The sequence below is a fragment of the Apostichopus japonicus genome, chromosome 10 (assembly GCF_037975245.1).
Source record: "Apostichopus japonicus isolate 1M-3 chromosome 10, ASM3797524v1, whole genome shotgun sequence".
Lineage (NCBI taxonomy): Eukaryota > Metazoa > Echinodermata > Holothuroidea > Aspidochirotida > Stichopodidae > Apostichopus > Apostichopus japonicus.
The window spans coordinates 16,820,398-16,845,819 of record NC_092570.1 but is presented as its reverse complement, the minus strand read 5'-3'; the positions used below and the strand labels follow the sequence as shown (position 1 = coordinate 16,845,819).

Sequence of the window (25,422 nt, the reverse complement as noted above, 5' to 3'; positions counted from 1 at the left end):
CTACAAGATCAAGTTTGTGCCCACCCCTGGTCTAAGTGGAAAGCAATTTAAATATAAAACAAGCTAAAAAGTCTTCCAGAGCTGTTTTGAAACCAACAATGGTAATGTAACTCCATAAAGATCCTTTTACACCAAATTAATCCTTGGATAAGAAAGCATGTATTCATTTTTATTGTCATTGTCACAGAATGAATATTGACATTCAAAAGGCTCAATTTATTGCTCATCAACTGCATTGTCTTCATTTCATTCTCTCCATTATATTTTCCATAAATCGAAAACTGCTTCATTGTCATAACCAATGTTATTAAAATTTCTATATAAAGTATCTCCACCTTTAAAACACATTGATAAAATGTAACTTATAACTTGTCCACAGATGCTTTTGAAGTGTTTACATACTGAATGTCATACATTACATATCATACATAGTGTGTTATGTTGCGACTTATCATAGTCATATTATCTGCTTTGCCACCTCATATCACATTGTATCATATCATATATCATGTCACATCTTATCATTCTACCGTGTCCTATCCTATCATACCATATCCTATCCTATCATATGGTATGCTATTGTACCATATCCTATGCTATCCAATCATATCATATGGTTTGCTCTTGTACCATATCCTTACCTATTCAATCCTTTACATACATGGGGTCCTATCATATCATATCCTGTCCTATCATATGGCATCCTATTGTACCATATCCTATCCTATCATATCATATGGTATGCTATTGTACCATATCCTATGCTATCCAATCATATCATATGGTTTGCTCTTGTACCATTTCCTATCCTATTCAATCCTTTACGTACATGGGGTCCTATCATATCATATCCTGTCCTATCATATGGCATCCTATCATACTATATCCTATCCAATCATGTCATATGGTATGCTATTGTACCATATCCTATCCTATCCAATCATATGATATATGGTTTGCTATTGTACCATATCCTATCCGATTCAATCCTATTACATGGCATCCTATTGTAACATATCCTATCCTATCCAATCATATCATATGGTATGCTATTGTACCTTATCCTATCCAATCATATCATATGGTATGCTATTGTTCCATATCCTATCCTATTCAATCCTATTACATGGGATCCTATCATACCATATCCTGTCCTATCATAAGGCATCCTATCGTACCATATCCTATCCAATCATACCATATGGTCTTGTATTGTACCATATCACATCATATTATATCATACAACACCCTATCACATCATATGGTATTGTATCATACAATAACATATTTTACATCTGATTCTACCGTACCATATATACTATCATCCCATATATAACATCGTATTATAGAATATGTTATCATATCACATCACACAAATGCTATCAATTCCTCTACTTCAGGACATAATAGATAATATGGAAATATATTGACTTCATGTACCATTGTAAAGCACACTTTGAAAGATGCCTTCACTTATCAATCTCCAATACACAGTATCGTCCAACACGATGCTAATACCACAACACACTGATCAGTGCAAATCTCTCTGCCACAATGGGATCAAAAATGATGATACAAAAGGATTATTAAGTCATTTCTCTTCAACAAATCTTTCATCAGAGATGATCTAGGCTGTTGCAACCTCATTGCACGTGAATACGGGAACCTCGGGAACCTGGACGATGTCCCCATCTTCGATCATTTCATAAATCTCATCTCGATTTCCTCGCAGATGATTTGACCTGTAACTGACCAGTCATTTCCTGATGGGCCAGACTGAGTTCTTCTTGTATGTTTGGCCTGCACGGATGGTAGTGGCTAAATTCCATCGTGTACTCTCCTTTACCTTGAGTGACGGATCTGAGTTCACTCGCGTAGCCAAACATGTCATTCAAGGGAACCTGCGGTGAGAAGAAAGGGAACAAATTTAATTAACATCTCGGATTCACAAAGATCTCTGTCATATGAGACAAACATGATTTTGGGTTTGTGTGCCTTTTAATCATTAAGGACAACTTCCAATGATAACATCACGCTTGAGAAATATTATGTTAAGCTTATCATGCACAATACACTGCATCAGTTGCTATATGATTTTCAGTTTCAATGTAACATCAATTTTATTCATGAAAATCAATATCAAAAGCTGCTTTATGATCAAAAGAGAAAATCTTATGTCAGAAGTCTGAGATACCATGGTTGAAAAAGTTTCACAGAACATCATAAAAATGAATAATCACGAAGGAATTTTCCAAGGGATCGACGCATACCAGTAGGGAACGAACACTGTCCGTGAGACTTTTCAATATCGATCGAAATAATGAGATAAACATTTATGATCCAAAGCTGTACTAGATTTACATGATTCATGTTACTACCGTACACAGTCGTGACAGAGGACATGCGTAAGGTTATGAACGGACGACGTACCTCACAGTAGAGGTTGGTGTACCCTTCACTCCCGTCCGTGCCGTTGATGATCCCGTGACGTTTGTTGATGCTGGCCATGACGTTACCTTGAAATTCCACCGGGGCGGACACTTCAACGTTCATGACAGGTTCTAGTATGACCATGGATGCTTTGCTCAAAGCTATAGCCAAAAAAAACCCCCAAAAAACAAAAATAGAAAGGATGGTATTGAAAAGGAGTTAGAGAAGAATTTCTTGGGGTTTGTATTGTTGTAGTGCAGTATCTTACATTAAATTAAAAAATTAAATCTTTACAAGAAAAACACTGTGACAACCTGGCCATGTGTGATCACACAGGTTAACTCTGCAACAGTAAAAGCTGCATTTTTTAGGTTTATTGCATTGGTACAAATCCAATGTTCTTAAGGGTCTTCTCATGTGCCTGAAAATGTGTGAAAATGTGTGGTCATTTCTAGATTTTGACATCTTTAACAAAGTGTGGTATAAAAGGTATGTTTCTATCTGTGGCAAGCTGAGACAATCCAAGCCTAGAATATTACAATATGTAGACAACTTCCAAATTTGGTGTCACAGTGAAACCCTGCAACTGTAGTCCACACATGTTCGCACATTGCATTTTCATTAGCCACAGGTTTGACACCAATTCCTACAGAGTCAAACTCTGTGCTGTTGTTTTCACACTTCTTCCCAGAAGAATAACTGTGTTAATAAGTGGCAAATCCGTGTGTCAGAAATCACACATTTTTCACACAAAATCAGTCGGTCACGTTTTGAGGTTTTTCACAAAACTAGAGGGCATGATGACAGACACATTTCCCCTGACCCTGACCTGACACAATTAGCAGCAGCATCACCGAATACAGTGTCGTGCATCAAATTCATTTGGTGTTACAGGTTTAATGTGGTTATTCGATAGGGCAGAGCTTGTAGTACCCAGCAGTAATACAGTATACATCAATATACCACCTACATACTACATAAACAAAAAAACATCAATTTTCAACAGTACAATCAAACATTTTTAACGATTTGTTATCTTTAGATATCACTACATAGGCGTAGGAGCCTCATTTGATTTGGGGGGGCTGTAACGACTTGCCCGAAAAATATAACCAAAATTTTTTCGCGCGCTCCGCGCGCGTTCCACATGTTAATGTGCATATCATATAGGCATCCATCAGTTATTACATCACCTGACAATAACATAAAATCATTTTCGGTGTTATTACCCTTCCATATTGGTTAGAATTATTGGGGAAGTCGTTACAACAATAATGATAATAATAATATAAGTTTAACCATTGAAAAACACATTGCAAATTCTTCATCTTTCACTAGGTGCCAGTGGCGGAGCTAGGGGGTATTGGTCAGGGGGGGGGGGAGAGAATGGTCTGTAGGGGCGCTTTTGACACTATCTAAGCGGAGCGCCACCACAGGTTGGCGCGGAGCGTACAGAAATTTTTTGAGTAAAGTTACTCCCTAGATTGCCGGAAATGACCCTTTCCGGGCCTTGCTAATTTGCAGATAAATGAAGAATTAATGGGTGTCATCGCCATTTGTCAAAAAATTGCACCAACAAAATGTGACAAATGTCAATAGGTATTTGAGAGCGCAATAAAAAAGTCAATAATCGCGAATAAGTAAAAAGTGGTAAAAAGCTGAAAGGGCGCCAGCAGTCCATTTGAGTCCGTCAGGGGGGCATCCGCCCCTTTTGACTGTATGGACGCTCCGCCACTGGTAGGTGCACGCAAAATTCTCAGCATATTGCCCAAATTTTCACCCAAAAAAATTGAAAAAAATGCAAATTATTATTCTTTCAGTGGGTGCCCGAAAAAATTCTAAGCATATTGCCCGAATTTTCACCAAAATATTGAAAAACACATTGCAAATTATTATTCTTTCAGAAGATGCCCGAATAATTCTCAGCATATTGCCGAATTTTCACCAAAAATATGAAAAACACATTGCAAATTATTATTCTTCCAGTAGGTGCCCGAAAAATTCTAAGCATATTGCCCGAATTTTCACAAAAAAAATTGGTTGGGGGGGCTGCAGCCCCCCCAGCCCCCCCGCCTCCTACGCCTATGACAATGATCATGAAAAGCAAACCTGTCAACATTAAAATTCCATTTATCAATTTGAGAACTAAAAGCGCCTCGGGAAAATGACTGTGTTCAAGGACCATAGTTAGTCACTAGTCAGCTTTATAGGAATGCAGTTTATTCAGTATCCTGAGGCATTTGCCACAGAAATTATCAAAGCAGAGAAAAAAGAGAGTGTGTATGGCTATTTATGAAGTGATCCAACAACAATGAAACCACTGGAGTGTAAAGGCAGTATTCAATGCAGAAATATCGGCTTTTATAATTAGCCCGGTATTATAACAACGGCCAAGATAACAAAGTTACAATATTCAGCTACATCACACGTGGCAATTAAACCGGAGGGCAGGTTAGTGAGATCAACAAGATCTAACAACTTATGACAGAGAGATATTCAGATTGCAGGCACAGGTAGCTCGTTTACTTTTCATAACGAGGTTGGCTAATACGTCTGGTCTTACCTTGTTTTAGGGCCCCTTCGGCGGCCAGCTTGAATGCTAGATCGCTAGAGTCTACCATGTGGTGCTGTCCGTCCTGCAGCCTGACAAGGACCCCGGTCACCTTCTGACCCATCATTGGCCCCTTCTCTGCGCACTCCCTGAAACCCTATCGAGGAAATGGTGGGGTGGTGTCGGGAATTATCCACTTAGTTTCAATAATATACATTTATCACAACTCTTTGAAATTCACTGTATGAAAAATAAACATTCTTATTACTTAAATTTCTGGCCTTCAATCAGCAAGGAGGGGGAGGGGGTGGAGGGGGGGTGGGAATGGGGTGGGTGGACAGAGGGTTGTATTGGAGTGTTTCTTCAGAACAGTTTTATTCCAGACGCCAATACAGTATATTCTCCAAAACAACAGTTTGTGTTGAATTTGCTACAATCTTGTGGTATCTTACATCCTTGGTATTCAGAATGGGGGTTGCGACCCTTTTGAGGGTCGTCAAAATAGTTTGGAAGGGGGTGGGAATGGGGTGGGTGGACAGAGGGTTGCATTGGAGTGTTTCTTCAGAACAGTTTTATTCCAGACGCCAATACAGCATATTCTCCAAAACAACAGTTTGTGTTGAATTTGCTACAATCTTGTGGTATCTTACATCCTTGGTATTCAGAATGGGGGTTGCGACCCTCTTAAGGGTCGTCGAGATAGTTTGGAAGGTCACCAAACAATTCAGTAGAAAAAAAAATGAAATTACCAACAATTGTGGGAAAGAAACTATCACCAAATAAAAAATAAAGTAATAAAAAATACCAGCCTGCAACTATAAAGCAGCCATAACCATATCAGCATATTTCAAAGGGGCAGTGGGAGGGGAGGTGGATCCCTCCTTCCCACGGCCACGACATCTGTCACTGGAGGGTAACGTACAAAGACTTTACAGGCCTACCCCAAAACAGATCTTCAGGATTCAAAATTTATGACAGGTTCAAATTACAAACTATTTTGAACCACAAGTAGTCTGATAAAATGAATAAACACATGTTTCAACATGTGATTCATATTGCGATGAACTTTCCGATGAGATGGGCCGAATTAAAGGATTGGTTCAGTTGTCATACATGTTTATATTATATGAAAGAGGACTATAAAAGAAACACAACGGTGGAAAAACTGTTCAAATATCTTTTTCGGTTAAAGAGATATTCAAGTGTAAAGTTTTATCAGATTGTGTAGAAACTGCTGAAATCTGACTAGCTGTGATGTCACATGCTCACATTTGTGAAAATTCTTTGTTTTTTTTTTGTGCAAAACACTTTTGCCTCAAATAATGTAAGTTGTTTAAGACAAAGCAAGCAGTGGGTTTGCTTGCTTCACCATGAACAGGGTGGGAAGTTCAGTTCTTGTTTCGCAATTTGACCTATTAGGGGAAATTTAAGACAAGAAAGGGTGAAATAACCAGTGCGTGCTACAAAGGTGAAACCCTTCACAAACAGTAAAAGTATGTGAGCCTGCAAATTCTTGTGTTGATTTAGTCTAGGGTGGAATGACAATTTAAGGTGAAGGAACTTTTTTGAGAGTATCTGGTTTGTGGTCAATCAAAGTTGCAGAAACTACGCAAGCCAATAAGTACAATCACAAACACTATTTGTAGTCACTAGCCTGGTCCTATCATTAAAACTTGTGTGAAAGTTCTGTAATTGTCAAATGTATTAATTGTCTGGTTCTTAAAGTTGACCACACACAGCTAGAAAACTACAAAACGTTGGACAATTTTAAGGTATAAGAGATTCTGAATCAGACATATAGAATACTGTACTTTCCTGCAATAACCAATCATGCACAAAAAATGACCTTTATATAGGTTAACACTATTTGAAGCTGACAAAAGCCATTGTAATTGGGATGATTTAACTTTGGAAAAATTCCAAAGTCCTACGCTAGCTCTTGTTTCTATTGTTACGAGGTTAAGTTGCATACAAATAAATCCAGCTGGTCACCGACCCACACTGATCAGATTTTAGCATTCTTATTTCATTAAACTTGAATGCTAACGGCTGAAGTACTGAAACACTAAAGGTACCACAATGCAATGCTGTCACGTAGTGAAGAAAATAAAAAAAACTGTGAAAGTTGGTGGAGTTGCCTTTGAACGATTTGCAATAAATGTACGAAATGAATATGCATATATGTATCGTTGTATGGCATTTCCCTACCTCATTATCACAGTTTGGTATAAACTTTGAAGCCATGTTTAATTAATCAGAACAAAAATTCAGTTCCAGGAAGAGAAGAACGTACAGGTAATTTCCTCACCTTTCATCCTTCACAGAACAACAAGAGCATTTCCTTATGAATATTTATGAGGTTAGATAAACATGAATAATTGGGTGACTCCAGCTACATTTTGGAAATAATATTCTTGCAGATTACATCAGCTATTTAAAAGTCATTGTTCTAACTGAAGGTGCTTTTGGAGGTAATATCTCGTTGACATGATAGGAAACTAAGCTGAGAGGATATCGGGGCCGTGATCTTCTGATACACAATCTCAAGAAGGGCAATGACTTGCTTCTCTCTACTAGCAACAACAAGAGCATTTCATATGAATATTTATGATGCTAGATATACACGAATAATAAGGTGACTCCAGCAACATAGTTCTACTAGCAGCACAGCTGTTTCCTGATGGCATCTTATTTTAAAATCATTCCATTTAGCAGTGTTGCTGTTACTGCTGGTAGTGGTTACTAACTTCATTCAATAAGTACCATATGTTGATGCTGGGAGTTTATTGCTTAAATACCTGATATCATTACGGCAAAGTTGCTGTAACTGCTGACTGTAGTTGCTAACTTCATTTAATAAGGTGCAAAAATGCAGGTTTAACGGTTTGGGAAATAGGTTCTACCTCACTCTCCTGAGTGATACGTTTACATATGCAAAATCAGAGTGATGGAGGTACAAATTGCTCAGAGTGACTGTTCTTACCTTCTCAATGGAGGGTACAAACTGCTTAGGCACATTTGTCCCCACAGTTTCATCTTCAAAGTCGAACTTCATGTATGAATCGCTTGGCAAAGGCTATGAGAAAGAAAGAAAAAATTGAACAATGAGAAATGGTTTCAACCATAAGATAAATGATAAAAAATAAATTAATAAATGGTTAAAGAATTTCAAATGCCTCTAGTAGCATCTCTGGTAGCTGCACTTTGTTACTCTTTGTTACTTTGAATATTTTCTAACCGACAATAAAAAATGACTACATTTAAATGAGGAAACAGCACTTTAAAGAATTGACATGAAGATATTTTTAAGTTTTTTTTTCTCGGCCTGACTGACAACACTTCCTTCTACAGGATGTCAGTGGGTGAAACATCTACATTCCAGACAGTGAAGTAATAACAGCAAAAAAATGTTGACATCCAAGTATACTATTCTGCTAGTAGGATGATGAACAAAAGAACAATAATAGCTCTCAAGTTTAGGGGAATGTTAAGGAGCTGTCAAAATGTTATGAGCAAAATGTTGAAATGATGACATTCAGATGAGAGCAAAATTTATCATATCTTTGTTGATCCCATGAGATATGTTATTTTTAAGTGATCAATATATCATTTTGATACAAATCAATCAACTCACGACACATCTGATGAATAATCGTTTTAACATTTTGCCGCGAAAATGTTGAATTCCTCACTTTTAATATTTTAGGTTTAATGAATTTGTGGAAAGTTGTTCATATAATAACAATTTGCTACTACAATTGCTACTACCTTTACAGAAAGAGTTTATCATCATTTCGACGGCACATTTCAACATTTCCATACGAGTCTTACCTCAACCACTCCAGAGACTTTCCCAAATTGGCCTGCACCTCCCGTTTGCTTCTTATGCAAATATTCAAATCTGTCCAGCAAATCAAAAGAAATTTCTCAAGTTTGAGTGTCAACAAATTGTCAACAATCTTAGTTGTAGTAAACCTCATTTGGTTTGATAACCAGACCAAACACAGAAAGTAACCATTACCCCCCTCCTCCCCACCCCTCCCCCCCAATTCAATTCCAGCTTGTTCGAAGGACAAACGATTTCGGAAAATTCACATTGGGCTTACCAAAGGATTGCCGTAATGTATCATTATTATATAGAAGTGAACTTCATGTGCCACCTCTGGTCCAACCGCCACCCTCTTCATACTGAATTAAAGTCAGATATCAATCAAAAAAATAATAATAATAATGATAAAAAAAATAATCTTTCTGAATTAAATATAAAATCGAGAGCAACTTACTCGACTGGCCTGAGGATAGTCTCTCTGAAAGCTACCTTTGGTTTACCACTGATGACATCACAATTGTATTCATTCTTCATTCTTTGAGCGTAGACCTCCAGATGGAGCTCTCCCATACCCGATACGATAGTCTGTGAAATGAAAAACACTCAGACATCTTTATGAAGACAAGATAAAACAAATACTGCTGTAACATCAGCTACAATAATCAAGGAATAAAGCTAGCACCTAGCCCTTGCCAGCAAACCTAAGATGGTTGTTTTTCCCTCCTTTCATATGTACTTACCGTACACTGCCCTTTGCATTAGAAATGGTCTTGCAATATATAAAGAAAAATCTGTTCCTTAGTTTGCAGTTGTAACTGTTGCCAGATGCAATCACTAAAATACTACCAAATTTTGAAAAATTCATATCTTCCCCATACCAAGTGCTATTAGGATATTGTTTTCATCTACAGATGCAAACAAGTTCCAGAAGTTTTATTCAGAATATCCGGAATATCCCTTTTAGAACAGTGAATCTGATACAATCTTGCTTCTTTTCATGTATGAGATTCCCATTTTTGGGGTTTGCGTCATATCACAGTTTGTTTCGTTGTTCATCTGCCCTATCAAATCTCAGTCATATAACGATCGTCTGTTATCAAGCATTCGAGCCCCCCCAAAAAATTGAAATGAAATACCATGAGAGAAATGTCAAAGACAATTAGAGAAATCAATGAGGTCTTCCCGGTTCACAATCTGAAATTCCAAATCAAATGGGCGAGAGGGGGGGGGGGAGGGGGATGAGATAATTAAACTTCTGACACTAACCTCTTTGCTTTCATTGTCAAAGTGTACAGTGAAAGTTGGATCTTCTCTGGTGAAGCGGTTTATTCCTTTCGAAAAATTATCTAAATCAGTCTGAAGAATAAGCCATGTAAAAATAATATTGAAAGACACACGCTATTATGATATTGCTATTAAAATTATTTTACATTAATATACAGACAATTACTTTAATAATTTGGTACATCCATATCAGAAAAAAAGGTAGTTTTAATCGTCTGCTTCCCAAAACTAAGGAACACTTGTTCACTTGATTTGGAGCAGAATTAAAACAGACTTCAACAATTTCAGAAAGTCCCAAAGTTCCCAACCCCTTCTCCTATATTCTATTTAGTACTTCCTTTTAAAATTAATGCAAGGTGTTTGAGCAGCAGCACTGACGAGTGGAACATTGCTGTATTGCAGACTGGGGTATATAAATACATATATAAATATATATATATATATATATATATATATATATATATTAATATATATATATTTAGATATATATATATACATATACATATCTATATATATATATATATATATATATATATATATATATATGTGTATTATTGCCAAATACTATATGAATTGAATAAGGATGGGGAAAAGAATATGCACAAGATATCTTTGCAGACCTACGACTTTTAGATCTCTGTAGACCATCTGTATTGTGACTTGTGTAAACGAGACAATCACGACAAAATTGATGTCGAAAACTGAGGTAAATGAACAACCAGTTAAATGACTGTTTAGGCTAGCGCAGAAATTGTCGTGCTCCACAATGTGAATTTAATGGCCTATCATATCAACCAGTAAAACAGAATAAATATCACAGTCCAATCAACTTTTGCTCATGTAACTATTCTGATATAGAGTCCTGATAATTCAAACTTTCTTGCTTGTTGGACCCCAATTTTCACCTTCATCATCTTGGGTATCCTCCTCCCCCTCCCCCCCCCCAAAAAAAAAAAAATTGAAAGAAATTGTACATGATTAAGGGTGATTAGTAGCAAAATGGTGTTTATATTTTTTGGCAACTTTTGAAATAATCTAGGTATAAGATTTTTTCCACATTTTTCGACAAATATCGGCAATGGTTTAAATCTCTCAGATGTTGTCCAACATGGGAAGATAGATGATGAATACAAATAACCAATGAGGTAGGAGAAAGAACAGACCAGTTTCAACTTATTACCTTTTTAGCAGGCTTGAATGATAATGAGATAACTGGTTCAGGTATGTGCATTGATTCCTGTGGGCAGATGAACAGAATATTAACATAATTAGATGAATATTAACGTAATTGTTTAGGACAGTTGCAGGTTGAGTTTGAAAGAGATGACGTTCTCTGTAATGATCCAGCCATAATATTATTGCCTATAAAGCGTCATGTGATACCATTGCAAAGAGATGCAGGAGAATTGTTTAAAAATATTAATATTTGACACAGGATGGAGAAGAAAGGAGTGTATCCCATGCCCAATTTGAAGTAGAAAAATGTATTTTAAAGTTTTAAGCAAGACATGAAACAAGTTTACTTTTGATACAAAATCGATTTTAAAAAAAATGCTGTTATTTCAAAAACAGTAAGTAGGATTTGAATGCAAATTTTATCAGGATGCTTAGAATATGATCCTCCCTCATCAGTCAACAATAACTTGTCACCTGGACTCTCCTCGTAACTGAACACACAATAAACAATTGTATAGCTGGGTGGCAGCTAGGGAATCTACTAATGAGGCAATCAGATATTTATTTTATGCTCTCACTCCACCTTTTAAAGGAAAATTAAAGAAAAACGAAATGATAAAGAATATTAAAAGCAAAAAGGATAAAACTCACCATTGAAAGCCTTAGTTTAGGTTGACTCACAAATGTATCACCGCTAGCGCAGTCAATACCGAAGAAAGCACATATATCGCCGGCAGAGACTTCATTAACATCCTAAAAGAATGAAAATAAAACAGTAAATAACATCACATCAGGATAATCTTATTGGCATTTCTTCCCCATTTAAAAGCCGCTGCAAACTGCCCGACTGAATTCAACTGTCTGTTACCCTGGGAATATCATGGACAGTCGGTCAGGAAGTGTGCGAGTTGTTAAGACTACCAGTGATCAAGATTTGCCACTTTGAAGTCCGATTGGCTCAAGTCCAGAAAACTGAACAGTAGTGTTTCCCAACAGACGGTGTGCACTGTGATGTGGTTCCCTGGCCAGTTTTAACCAATCAACTGGGTAATACAATTGCATGCGACCTAAATGAGCTCCGGTTTGAGAACAGCAAACTGTTGCTTTGTTCATTCATTCGTAAGTTGAAAACACCTGGATTTTACGTCGATAAGGATCATTCTGGCGACCAAATTCACTGGAGAATTCCGACAAATGATCTGTAGGAATTGACAATTATTCTGAATCTCACAAATGAATGAAGGACCTACCTCCATTTTGTCGGCGTGCATCTGTACCAGTCGAGATATTCTGACTCTTTTACCAGTCCGTGAGTTGTACAGGTAATTCCCCTTTTGAAATTTACCCTGATACACTCTCATGTACGTAAGTTGTCCAAATCGACCAGCCTAGAAACAAAAAGAAAGAAATAAACACCCGTTTTCAAAGCAAACATAAAAGGGTGAGAGAGATAGAAGGGGGGCAGGGGAATGGAGGAGGGTAGCTGTTTTTTAATTTGTTTCAATCTGCATAGATGAGTATTTCTTTAACACAGCAAGAAAATAAAAGCTGTCATGCTGATTTTTTAAAGATTTAACTTGCCCTGTCATCTTCAAATTACAAAAATTAACAACACCAATAAATGATTATTAATGACAATAACAATCATTAAATAAAATGCTTTGATCATTAAAAGGCTGATAGGAAAAGGGAAGGTTGGGGGGGGGGGGTAAGCAATGTCAGATTATTCGGAAGCTTGTGAATGTAACCAAAGCTTTGTATTTCTTTCCATAAGTTTGAATTCAATATACTGTGCTTAAACATAATTTTCATCACTATTATTTCATATAATATTCTTAAATTTTTTAAAAGTTTTCTTTCAAGTTTGTTAATGGCAAAGATTTTTTTTTTATTTCTTAGATACCAAGATACATTCTTGGGACATACCACCCAAACTTGGGACTACAACGAATAGCACTTGCGATGAAATGTTTACTTAAATATGACACTCAAATCATTTTTCATAAAGAGATGATGGGAAATCTAGGTCTGTATTGAAAAAGTTTCTCCATGATAGAATTTTCCTCACCTCTAACTTAAATGCCAGAGCAACAAATGGGTTCGCACCATCTCTGGAAGGAGACATCTCTAACTTGATGTCATCTCTGCATCAAAGGAAATATAAACATACATCAAAATACATAAACATACATAAACTAAATAGGCATCATGTCAAAAGACTGGGCTGTAAGTATGCAGACAGGCTGTGTAGGAAACAGTCCTTTGTGCTCTGCATTTTCATATATAGGTCTATAGGGGTATTGGTCTTCTTGGTAAGGGGCTTTATTATTATGCCCATATCCTTAATACATGTTAACATTATATTTGGTGGGCTTCTTGTACAAGCTACAGTACGGCTTCCAAGCCTTTCCACCATTTTCTCTCCGTAATTTCCATTATTTTTCTTTTATATGACTACTACATATTATTTTCTTTGCATGGTATTGTCTTCACCGTCTTATTATTATTATTATATAAACATTGTGAGGAAATGGAAAAAATAATTGAAATGAAATGAAATAATATAGGCGCTGCTCGTCAGTAGAGATAATCTCTTTTGATTTGATATTGATTCATCCTCGCTAGGGGATCTTGCAGCTGGAGGCTTCCCTTTTTGACATTCTACATCAGTTAGTTTTGCAAGAATTTAAGTCACAATACAGGAGAACAGGAATAAAAAATAGAAAAAAAGACCTCCCGTTAGAGTTGTGAATGTTTTGGAAATCTGGAACTAGTGACACAATTATCTTTAACATTCAAGTTTCAAGTTTATTGGTACCATCATCAATAATTTATATTTTATAACATGATTATTATTTAATTAATATACTTATATGTAATAAATACTATGCAATAATCAGAATATATATACATATGATGGGTAGAGGAGTCAGAATAAGCAAAGCATGGTTACTTGATAAAATCTGCAGCACGGTAAACTTACTCGTCAAATGCATAATTCTTGACTTCAGAGGGATTGGGAAGATATTCCACCACAGAATCTAGCAATGTCTGAAGACAAAATGATGAAAAAAAATGATCATAGAAATGTGTAAATTATAACGCTAATTATGATAAAAGCTTAAGAGATCGTACAGATGAATCCCTATTTCCCTAATTAAAGGCGGAAGTAATATATGCAACCTATTCATAACAAGTCATAGCCCAGTACTTTTTAGCAGCCCCTCATTTCCAGAACTATTTACCACAATTTGTTACTAAAAAACCACTCCTGAAGTAACATTTTTTTAACAGCAACTTACAACTCATCTTTTCAGCTCTTTTTTTGATTGTTCAAAACAGTTATATTTTTCTGCATATTTCACAGGTCATTCTATGATCGCATATTGCACAGATCATTCAACAATCCCATATTTCACAGATCATTCTAGGGTCGCATAATTCACATATCATTCTATGATCGCATATTTCAAAGATCATTCTATGATCGCATATTTCACAGATCATACTATGATTGATTATTTTCACAGATCATTTTATGATCGTATATTTCACAGATCAATCTTAGATCGCATATTTCACAGATCATTCTATGATCGTACCAATATGTATACAAATGTAACTCAAATCACAGGTGGGCAAATTGCAACCCGCTTGACAAGACTGTAACGATTTCACATTCACGTGTGCTAAACATATCGCTCACCTGTACCCCTTTATTCTTAAGAGCTGTTCCCAGCAAGACCGGTATAAACGTTCTGTTTAATGTCGTTCTTCTTATCGCCGCCTACAGGAAGGGAAGAGACAAAGAACAAAAGGGAAAGAAAGTCATCTTGACATCAACTGATTCATTTTTATTTAATCTACTTTTGGTTGTAATTTTCACTGTCAAATGTGTACTCACAAGATGCCTTGGTAGCATTAGAGCTAACAACCATTCTGAGTTGTGGGAGGAGTGTAACACTCTGTCTATTAATGTGGGACTGAGTGAGGGGGGAGGGGGTAGTGGGGGGAGGGCCTGGTACATGTGCAAACATTTCAATGGATCCCCCCTAATTCTTCCACTTCCCCCTTTCCCTATCCTCATATGATACCCTGCTAATACATCACTGGTTCACAAGAAATTTGCTTGATTATGAATAAGCAATGAAATTTTAATTGTTGTTTGCAGAGAAGAAGTGATGCAAATACTAATATATTATGGTATTGATCCCAAAGAAATGTCTCACCTTGAGTTGATCTATAGATGGTTCAATTTCTTGAAGAAATAGTTCACCAATTTCGTCATCCTTGTTAGCCACACATTCTGCAAAACATGAAATTTGATAAAAAATCAAAGTTAAATACTAAATCTCAGAATTACTAGAACACTTTATCTGTTATCAAAATTTTTGTCTGTACTGAGCTAATCCACACTGCCTTAAATCCCAAGTGGAATGCCTGTTTAACCCTTCCAAACTAGACACAAAGGTTTTGCATCAGTCAATATTTATTCTACGGGGAAATATTAAAAGCAGTTAGACCCATAAGTGTCATTTCTTTTTCATTGGTGTTGTAATTTAAAAGCCACAACTGTCTTTATCAATTCTGTTTTTTTGTTTCTTCTGTAGATAATTAAAATGCCTCCTTTGTAATAATTCTTTTTGTTGTTGTAATACTGCTATTTATAACTCCCTTGGAGGATGAAAAAGAGTCAACATTAACCGAAAGTGAGACAGAAATCTTGCAGAGAATGGGTTACCTATCAGTTCTTGCCTTCGGTCTTCCATTTCCGACACCAAGTCACTCGGCACCTCACCAAATCGAATATCTTGGCTGTAAAAAATAAAATAAAATGCTCATCTTAATTGACATACCTTAATAGTGAGTTAAACATTACATACCACCTCCAACCCATATGCCACAAAATTAATAAGACTATACTCCCATGCCAACAACTTGTCATGGAATGACATTACAAGGGACACAATAAGGGACAAAATGACATTATAAGGGACGTAGGAACATTACAAGGGACAAAATGACAATAGAGGGAACATAAAGAAGATCAGAAAGTTATACATTAAGTCCATTTCTTATGTTGAATTATTTAATCACAAGAAGAAACTATATGCCAGGTAATCACATACATCTGAATTTTCTACTTCTCCCTTGCTATGGGCTAAGCTTTCCAGGGCAATAATGATCAGAAGAGTTTGGAAAGCCCTCTGACACACACAAGTAGCATTAAATTTGGTCACGGGCTGCACTATGCTGCATCTGTGAGCTAATGTATTTGGGGTTTCAGTATCTGAACATGTCAGACATTAAAAGAAACCAAAAGCTGCCCTGAATGGGACACCATCCAGTGACGTTTCAAAAGAGAAGAGTTTCAACAAAGGTTTGGATTGACTGAAACTTTCATTTATGGCCATCCATCAGGTTATCAAACAATATTTATTTATGTGTGTGTATGTGTGTGTGTGTGTGAAGTGAATTATTCCCATCCATTGATATGTATACTGTAGATGTTATGAAATTACGAGTAGTGAAAAAAATACATGATTAGTTTCCCTTGATGGCTCTTAGGACAAGGAAAATTAAACTTTCTATGAATTTAATTATTAATCAAATGTGCAGGGAATCAAGAGTAAATGATGCAGAGATATTGATGCCCATGCTTTAGGTTGCGATAAATGTCACTGGTGGTTTGCAATATTTCCTTCCACTCTTTTTGAGCTATTCAGAGCCATTTTGGGATGATGAGTCACAAGGCTTCTTGCCAGATGCAATTGTGACACACACACAAAACAAGAAGCAGGAGAGTCACGTGACAGGAGATACAAATCCATTCATTATCTTTTAATTTAAATGATAGAAATAATGCTTTTGAAACACTAACAGCAGCAACAAGAACAAAAATAAAGTTGTTTCTACTGAGTGATTCCATGGTAACTGCTGAGGGGGGGTTACAATTTGTCAATTCTGTGATGTCACGGTGACACCAGGAGGTGAATCCTTTTACTCTCTGTTATTTTCCCTGCTAATATTATAAAGATGATAGAAAACTGACTGATTTTTGAATGAAAATTACGCCAACATTAGGTTGTATAAAAACATTTTTTTCCATTATCAGCATTGGCAAGAGCGATACATACATCTTGGACAAAATAATCAATGTATTTATAAAATAAAGAAAAGTTTGGAACATTTAGCTTTGATTTAGTGTCTCGATGACGTCATATTTAGACTTTGCATCTTTTTCACTGAAACCATGATATCTTCCAAATGGAATTAAGATTTGCTCAGCTGTTTCAGGGAATAGTTCATATAAACCAGGGGTGGGCAACCTTTTTCAATGAATGGGCCAGATATAAGGAGTAAAAAAATGACTTGAGTCGCACCTAACCAACGACCTGCTGTTGATTTCAAACCTTTTATTCCGAGGACTTTCAAGCAAAAGGTGTGTGTACTTAATCTGTATTCACAAAAACATAATGTCAATACAGTACAGTTGATAATTAATGGTGATAATAGGCCTATGTGACAGCATCATTAGTGCCGATCAATTCTAAGCAGCTAGCTCGTTTTTTGTGATGATGTAAAATAGATTGATTTTTTTCTTTTTCTTGAGACATCTCACAGGCCGCAAAAAAAAATCATTGGTGGGCCGCAATTGGCCTGCTGGCCGTAGGTTGCCCACCCCAGATATAAACACACTTGTTTATGACATACACCTATGATGACTTACCCACAATCCCCTTCAAAGTAGACAGCTCTTTGCTGGATGATATCTACGATACCCTTCATATTCGACTCTAGACCGATCGGAAGGTGAATAAAGGCGGCGTTGTGACCCAATTTAGCTCTCATTTGTGAAAGGACTCTGTTAGGGTTAGCATTCATTCTGCAAATGGGGCAAATGGATATACTTAAATGTTTAAGAATAAAACAAACAAAAAAACAAACTAAAGAAGAAAAACATTTGACATAAATTTGACATAATTTTTCATAAATAAAACGTTTGAGATAAATTCAGAGACTCATATTTTTAAATGAGGGAACAAAACCAACTCTTTGAACTTTTATCAGCTCAATGAAAGCTTCAGCGCAGTTGTAGCGCCTTACATATCAGAGTGCCTCAACTGAATTTTTTTTGTGCAATTTACCACTTATGTTTCATAATGGTCTGTAATCAGAATAAGCTAATGTATTCTTGTGAGTACACCCCAGTAGTGACAAGCATGGCACAGATCTCATTAATTCAAGTAATAAGCCCTCTATAACTTACAACTTTAAACTAAAACTTTAAACCCCACCTGTCTAGCTTGTTGATGAAAGCTACACAAGGAACACTGTATCGTTTCATCTGACGGTTGACGGTCAACGTTTGACTCTGGACGCCACCCACTGCACAGAGGACCAGAACGGCTCCATCCAACACTCTTAATGCCCTCTCCACTTCAACAGTAAAGTCAACATGCCCTGCAACAAGACAGAGATATTTTCTCGACTAGTATATGTAATGTTGTATTGTGTTGGACATGAAAAATCTTAAGTGGGGTTGACATATAGCAATTGAGCACCCTGCTGAAACTCCTCATCTAAACCGACAAACATTACATTTCTAAAGTATTAAAATGGAATGAAGGTTAACAGCATCAAGGCAATTGATATAATATTGATTCCTATTGGACACACCTGGTGTATCATCAATGATCTTGTATGGTTCATTAATGTACCTGGTGTATCAATAACATTGATATCAGATTGATTCCTATGGACACACCTGGTGTGCCATCAATGATCTTGTATGGTTCATTGACATACCTGGTGTATCAATAACATTGATATCATATTGATGACATATATACCTGGTGTGTCAATTTCTGTACATTGTTATCACATTTATAGTTGACTGACGTACCTGGTGTATCGATAACATTGACGATATGTTGGTTCCAGTTTATACAAGTCGCTGCTGACTGGATAGTGATGCCCCGTTGCCTTTCAAGTTCCATGGAGTCCATCGTAGCACCAACATTATCTTTACCTTTGACCTGTGGATTAGGCATAATATCTCTTTTGTGAATGCATTGGTCACAACAATAAAGGACCAAATGTCCCGACCCTATCCACCACTCTGCCTATCATACTGGAACATAGCAAAGCACAATATTACATATCATTGCATTACATAATATAATATAACATAAAATGTATGAGGCGCCATGTGTGACAAAATTATATATCAAATATATTGATTATAACCCTTCATATATATTAGTTATGCCGCAATATATATAACTTACTCGTACACCTCATATATATAGGTTATGCATAACCTATTTACATTATGAAAAACATATATATCACAGTAAGTCATATATATTTGTAACTATAATCAATTTGTATAATATAGGTCCGTACGGCTTTCCGTATAATTTTGTCACACTCGGCGAGCTCATATATATATAGGTTATAGACACGTGAGCAGCACGCGAATGAGCGGTGCCATGTTAGACACTTGTGATACGTGGGCGGGGCGTATGCAAATTCGGCAAAGCGCGGCAAAGTAGCTGGACGAATATGCCATTTACACACTGTTATATAATACTATTACTAGCCTAAGTAGTAAAACTAAAGTTACACCTATAGGTCATCGCCATGTCTAATTTGAGTGAACACGATTTTTCGTCTCTGGTAGAAAGGTTGGTAATATTCATGACATCAGCACCAAAATCAATAGGGATCATATACCGCGAGGAGCTTAATGAGATATTGTGACTATGGCCCTGTGTCACAAACATATCATTTCACAAATCATTTCACACATGTCTGGACACATAAAATACTTCATGAGGTTAATAACATTGTGGAAAAATGTATCACATATGCACCAAAAGGACATGGATCATAGTTGAACTCTGCATATGTTGCAGTCTGTATGACCTAATTCTTAATCATTCATTCATAATGTTCATAACCATAATTTAAACATGTAAAATAGCTGTATGCAACTTACCATAGATTTGCTTCCAAAATCTAGAGTGATTCAAATTGTAATGTGATTATGTTATGATTATAGTATTTACAGTGCACAAGTCCAAATACAGAAAATATGAGTTTTGAAATAATTCCTTTTAGTGATGTACTAGAAATTCAAGAAGCATTACATTGCCATGTCATACCCATTGAACAAACACGGTACGATAGCTACAACTTATCTTTACATCTTGTCCTGTATTCAGGATAGTCATACTTTGGAACGGTTTTTATTTCCAGCAAAACAAATAAATTGTTCATATCTAGAGGAAATGACTTGAGCAAACATATGTGATGTATCAGATACGCCGAGTCTATGTTCTTTAATAATTTTAAATTACCTAACAGGCGATCTAAACAAATTTGGATTCCAATAATTCATATTTCAGGATAAACTAATACCCTTTTTAATGCATAAAAAGACTTCTTGTGTCTGTAAACATGACAACAGATCTGTTTGCTCAATTATTTTGATCTGGGCATGTGTAAGTTGTTTTAAGGTGAACTGGACTGAAATGAAATCCATTAATTACCAATTCTGAGTGTCTACATCATTTTCTGCAACCAGTTCTCTTACAAGTAAGCGAGTTGTGGTATACAATTGATACCCATGGCTTCCAGCGTCCTCAAGTGGATTGCCTGTTTCCCTCAGTATTGCAAGTTGATCTCTTCTAAGTGAATACTGAGTTTCGGGCACTTGTATTTCACGGTCTACCTATACGCAGGTGGATCTCCTTCTGGGTAAATCCCATATAATTCCCAATTCTCGTTTCTCTCAAACACACTCTCAATCCCAGTGTAAGATATTCGTCCAGCTACTTTGCCGCGCTTTGCCGAATTTGCATACGCCCCGCCCACGTATCACAAGTGTCTAACATGGCACCGCCCATTCGCGTGCTGCTCGTGTGTCTATAACCTATATATATATGAGCTCGCCGAGTGTGACAAAATTATACGGAAAGCCGTACGGACCTATATTATATATATATATATATATATATATACATCGATTATAATAGCAAAATATATGACTTACTATGATATATATGTTATGCATAATGAAAATAGGTTATGCATAACCTATATATATGAGGTGTACGCGTAAGTTATATATATATTGCGGCATAACTAATATATGAGGAGTTATAATCAATATATTTGGTATATAATTTTGTCACACATGGCGCCTCATAAAAATGCTTGTAGGAAGCAAGGTGAAAGAAGATAAAATGAAACATTAACTTCACTAACCTCGTGCATTTTTGATATCCTTCCGCTGTAGAAAAGAATTCTCTCTGTGACTGTGGTTTTACCAGAATCTATATGAGCGCTGATTCCAATATTCCGCATCCTAGACACTTCATCATCCTTCAAGGGCCAAAAAAAAGGGAGGCATGAAGTGAAGGATTATGGACGATCAAAGCTTACTTTACAGGGCAAATTTTGAGAGATTTTTATGGTTAATCATTTGAAGAAACCAGGCTTTACATTGTTGGTTGTCTGATTTTACGCGGAAATTTGTTTAAGTTGCCCAAAATTATGCAGCAAAATAACAATGACCAATAATTGTGCATTGTAGGAGAGATGTGTAGGTTTGGTGAATAGAACATCAGATTTGGTGCTGTTATTGATCTATCATGTTGCCTATATGGGATACAATGCAGTCTGAATTTGATGTAAACTATTTACTAGTTGTCATTTGGATGTCCTCCAAAGCTGATTTTACATATGCATATTGTTTACATATGTATCTCCTTCTTACACAATAAATATATAATCCTTACACACTGTGCAGCATTTTGTGTTCATTTTCTTCAGTATTAATTTTTTTTTTGGTATTCTTACAGCAGTTGACATCCCTAACAATGCAGTTAATTGCTTGACTTTGACTGGCCATCTTTCCTTTCAAACTGATATAAATTCCTAGGATTGCTGAGGGTACACTAAAAATGTAGAGATGGACATGCCCGGAAAAGATATTAATGTATTCAAAAGCTTGCTTTCTCTCCATGAAATTCACAGATCTGTAATATTAAGAAGTGAGCAAGAATATTCCTATTATTAACTGATTTCAATGATGCTTTCCTTGTGCAACCAATATATGTAAATGTATGCAATATGGATCGAACTGATGGATCACTTACCTTCCCAACAGCGGCAGTAGAATAGGAGCTAAGAACAGAATGCAGTCTCTGAAGATGAAATGAATAAGTAAGACATATATATCAGTCAAGATAGACATACATTAAATGCCATCCATCAACTCAAAATTATGTTTTCATATGAAAAAATCTCAAAATATAATCAAAAGCTACAAAAATCCTTTTGGATTCCAGGCCTAGCCTACACTTTTACTTTTGACCGCTTTCCTCAAAATGCCAGTGCATAAAAAACAAGAAAAAGTTTGCTAAAATCAATGTCTTTGGCAGTAAAACTAAAGCAGTATCTGTCTATACTGGCACAAAAATGACATTGTTTCAATCATCTGTGAGAGAGTCAGTGAAAAACAGCAACTACTGTAGCTTTGCAGGCTTACTGTACTATTTTTCCCTGGCTACAGTACATCCCTTAGGGCTATTAATGTAAGGTGACCATATTTTGGTGACTGAAATTGGGGACATTTATTTCGTGACTGATATGGGGGAGGGGTTTAAGGGAAGGGGCTGTCCCCCCTCCCCTTTGGAAAATTTTCAAGTGCCTAAGGTGCTTAGATGTAAAATGGTGATACTTTGAAGCACTTTTTAAATCAATTTTATTTTCAAAAATGTAGCTTTTTCTTAAATGAAATCCACTTACTTTACGTGGTTCTTTGAGAACTTGTGATTTGCTCATGCTCACACTATAAGTGTCGTTGTGTCACCGTAGTTGCCATTTATACGGTCGAAAGAGTGCTAAGCTAGATCGATCTAGCATATTTTTAACAGTGTTTCCACTTTACACTGGCCACCTGAAATACTGGTTATAAGTTCCGTTCTGCAACTGCACACTTGACTAAATTTTGTTTTTACAATTAATTTACTAATAATGTGGGATATTTTCGAAATTCCTGAACATTTAGACGAATCGGGGACATTTTCGGGGACACTTGTTATCGGGGACAGCACACTGTAATCGGGGACTGTCCCCAGAAATCGACGACTGGTCACCTTATATTAATGATGTCACTTGAGTGAACTGGGTGAGTAGTGGAATCTGCATTTAAAGACACCCAGCTGTTTAGGTCAAGTTAGTCTAGGCTACCATAGTATTAGTAGGATACAGTAGGTAAAGCAAGTGAACAGATAGCCATGTCGGTCTCGAAATCCATCAACATCCTTTTTGAAACATGATTAATATACGCGTAACGACCCTGGTTATATGACATTTTGAATTTCATGCAAAAATTAGAATATCCGTAACCTGGAACTTGGTTCACCGATGATGTATGGGGAGGGGTTGGAAGGAAGAGATGTGTTCCCTAGCCATGGCCCCTAAATTGCCCATGATGCGGTCACACTAATTAGCGTCAACTCACGACAACTCACGACAACTCAAGACAACAGGCTTAAAATAACATCAAATACCATCAAATACAATTGATGTTATCAGAGTATATCTGGAAACATGTTTAAAACTGACTGGAACCAGCGTGCATACAGATCTTTCACGGGAAAAAATGTTTTTGTCGTAAAAATCGCCAACTTTTTTCTAACGTTGAATTAGACGACGTGATGCTATTGCGCTTGCGCAATGCCATCGGACCGAACCATTATAATATGGGTGGGTTTGTGCTAGGTTTGGAAAGTACCTTGTGTACAGTGTCGGTAAGGTGGGTTGTCGTAGTAATAAAGCACCAAAGTATGGTGAATTAACTCCAAATCAAATTATTTAATGTTTTAAAATAATGAATACTTCTTATTATTTTTCCATTTTAATTTACATATGTTATTATTAATTTTACAGAGTCTTGCTTACTATCATTTTGCCCGGTTTTATTATTCTCTCCGTCAAATCATTGAATGTTTTTAAAATAATGAATACTTCTTATTGTTTTTCCATTGTAATTTACATATGTTATTATTAACTTTACAGAGTCTTGCTTACTATCATTTTCGCCTTTTGCCAAGTTACCAGTGTGTGGGCACCATTCTCAATTGAAAAATTACACTTACCTGTAGTGTAATGGTTCGGTCCAATGTCATTGCGCAAGCGCAATGGCATCTTGTCGTCCAATTCAACGTTAGAAAAAAGTTGGCGATTTTTACGACAAAAACATTTTTTCCTGTGAAAGATCTGTATGCAAGCTGGTTCCAGTCAGTTTTAAACGTGTTTCCAGATATACTCTGATGACATCAATTGTATTTGATGGTATTTGATGTAATTTTAAGCCTGTTGTCTTGAGTTGTCTTGAGTTGTCTTGAGTTGTCTTGAGTTGTCGTGAGTTGTCGTGAGTTGTCGTGAGTTGACGTTAATTAGTGTGACCCCCATGATGTGTACTTTATACAAGTGAGTATCAACTTCCAAAATGCTTGCCCCCACCCCTCCCAAAAAAAAAGAAAGAAGGTTTGCTTGCCCATCCACCAACCAAACACTCCACTTTCTGGTACCGACACTGTTCTCTAATCTACTAGTAGTACTATTATTAACTAACTTGTGACTACTGTCGTACTCGTAGCCTATCATTACTCATTGGGCCTAGGCTAACCAATCATTACCAAAGGTTACTGTAGTGTAGGTTCAGCCAGGTTTTAGACTACAGTTGTCTTCCCTGAAAAAACGACAAGTTACATGCAGCAACTTACGTGTGGTCGAGTCTTCACGTTCACTACATGATGAAGAATCAACTTGGATGTAAAACAGCGAGCTGCTTTGAATATAAGCATATTCAACGTGACTCCTTCAGACTTTTTATTTCAACTCAACTGTATAGATTCTTGGTAATAAGCTGCGACTTCAGTTTTCATCCGATCGTTTGCATTACTTTTTACCGGTAAAATTGTATTAGTCTAATGTGTGGAGTGTTTGGTAATGATATTACGCAATTGCCCACATGGGTTTAGAATGTACAACTGACCCGTTCAATGAAAGAAGATATATAAGATTAAAATTAATTCATGCAGTTAATTATTTTGTGTATGCTAAGTTGGAA

At 36.4% G+C, this 25,422-nt stretch overlaps 1 protein-coding gene across 1 annotated transcript; it reads right to left on the bottom strand.

The window, feature by feature from the left end:
* Positions 1–682: 682 nt before the first annotated feature.
* LOC139975109 (elongation factor G, mitochondrial-like) lies at positions 683–25,303 on the bottom strand. Its single transcript, XM_071982737.1, has 21 exons — positions 25,076–25,303; positions 22,439–22,486; positions 21,546–21,662; positions 19,177–19,309; positions 18,569–18,734; positions 18,001–18,156; positions 16,012–16,085; positions 15,500–15,576; positions 14,977–15,057; positions 14,254–14,321; positions 13,339–13,414; positions 12,521–12,658; positions 11,922–12,023; positions 11,275–11,331; positions 10,077–10,166; positions 9,265–9,395; positions 8,813–8,882; positions 7,965–8,057; positions 4,994–5,138; positions 2,431–2,591; positions 683–1,901 (listed from the first exon to the last, which is right to left on the bottom strand). The coding sequence occupies exons 1-21, from the start codon at positions 25,154–25,156 to the stop codon at positions 1,713–1,715; spliced, it is 2,253 nt and encodes a 750-aa protein (XP_071838838.1). The 5' UTR covers positions 25,157–25,303; the 3' UTR covers positions 683–1,712.
* Between the last annotated feature and the right edge of the window lie 119 nt (positions 25,304–25,422).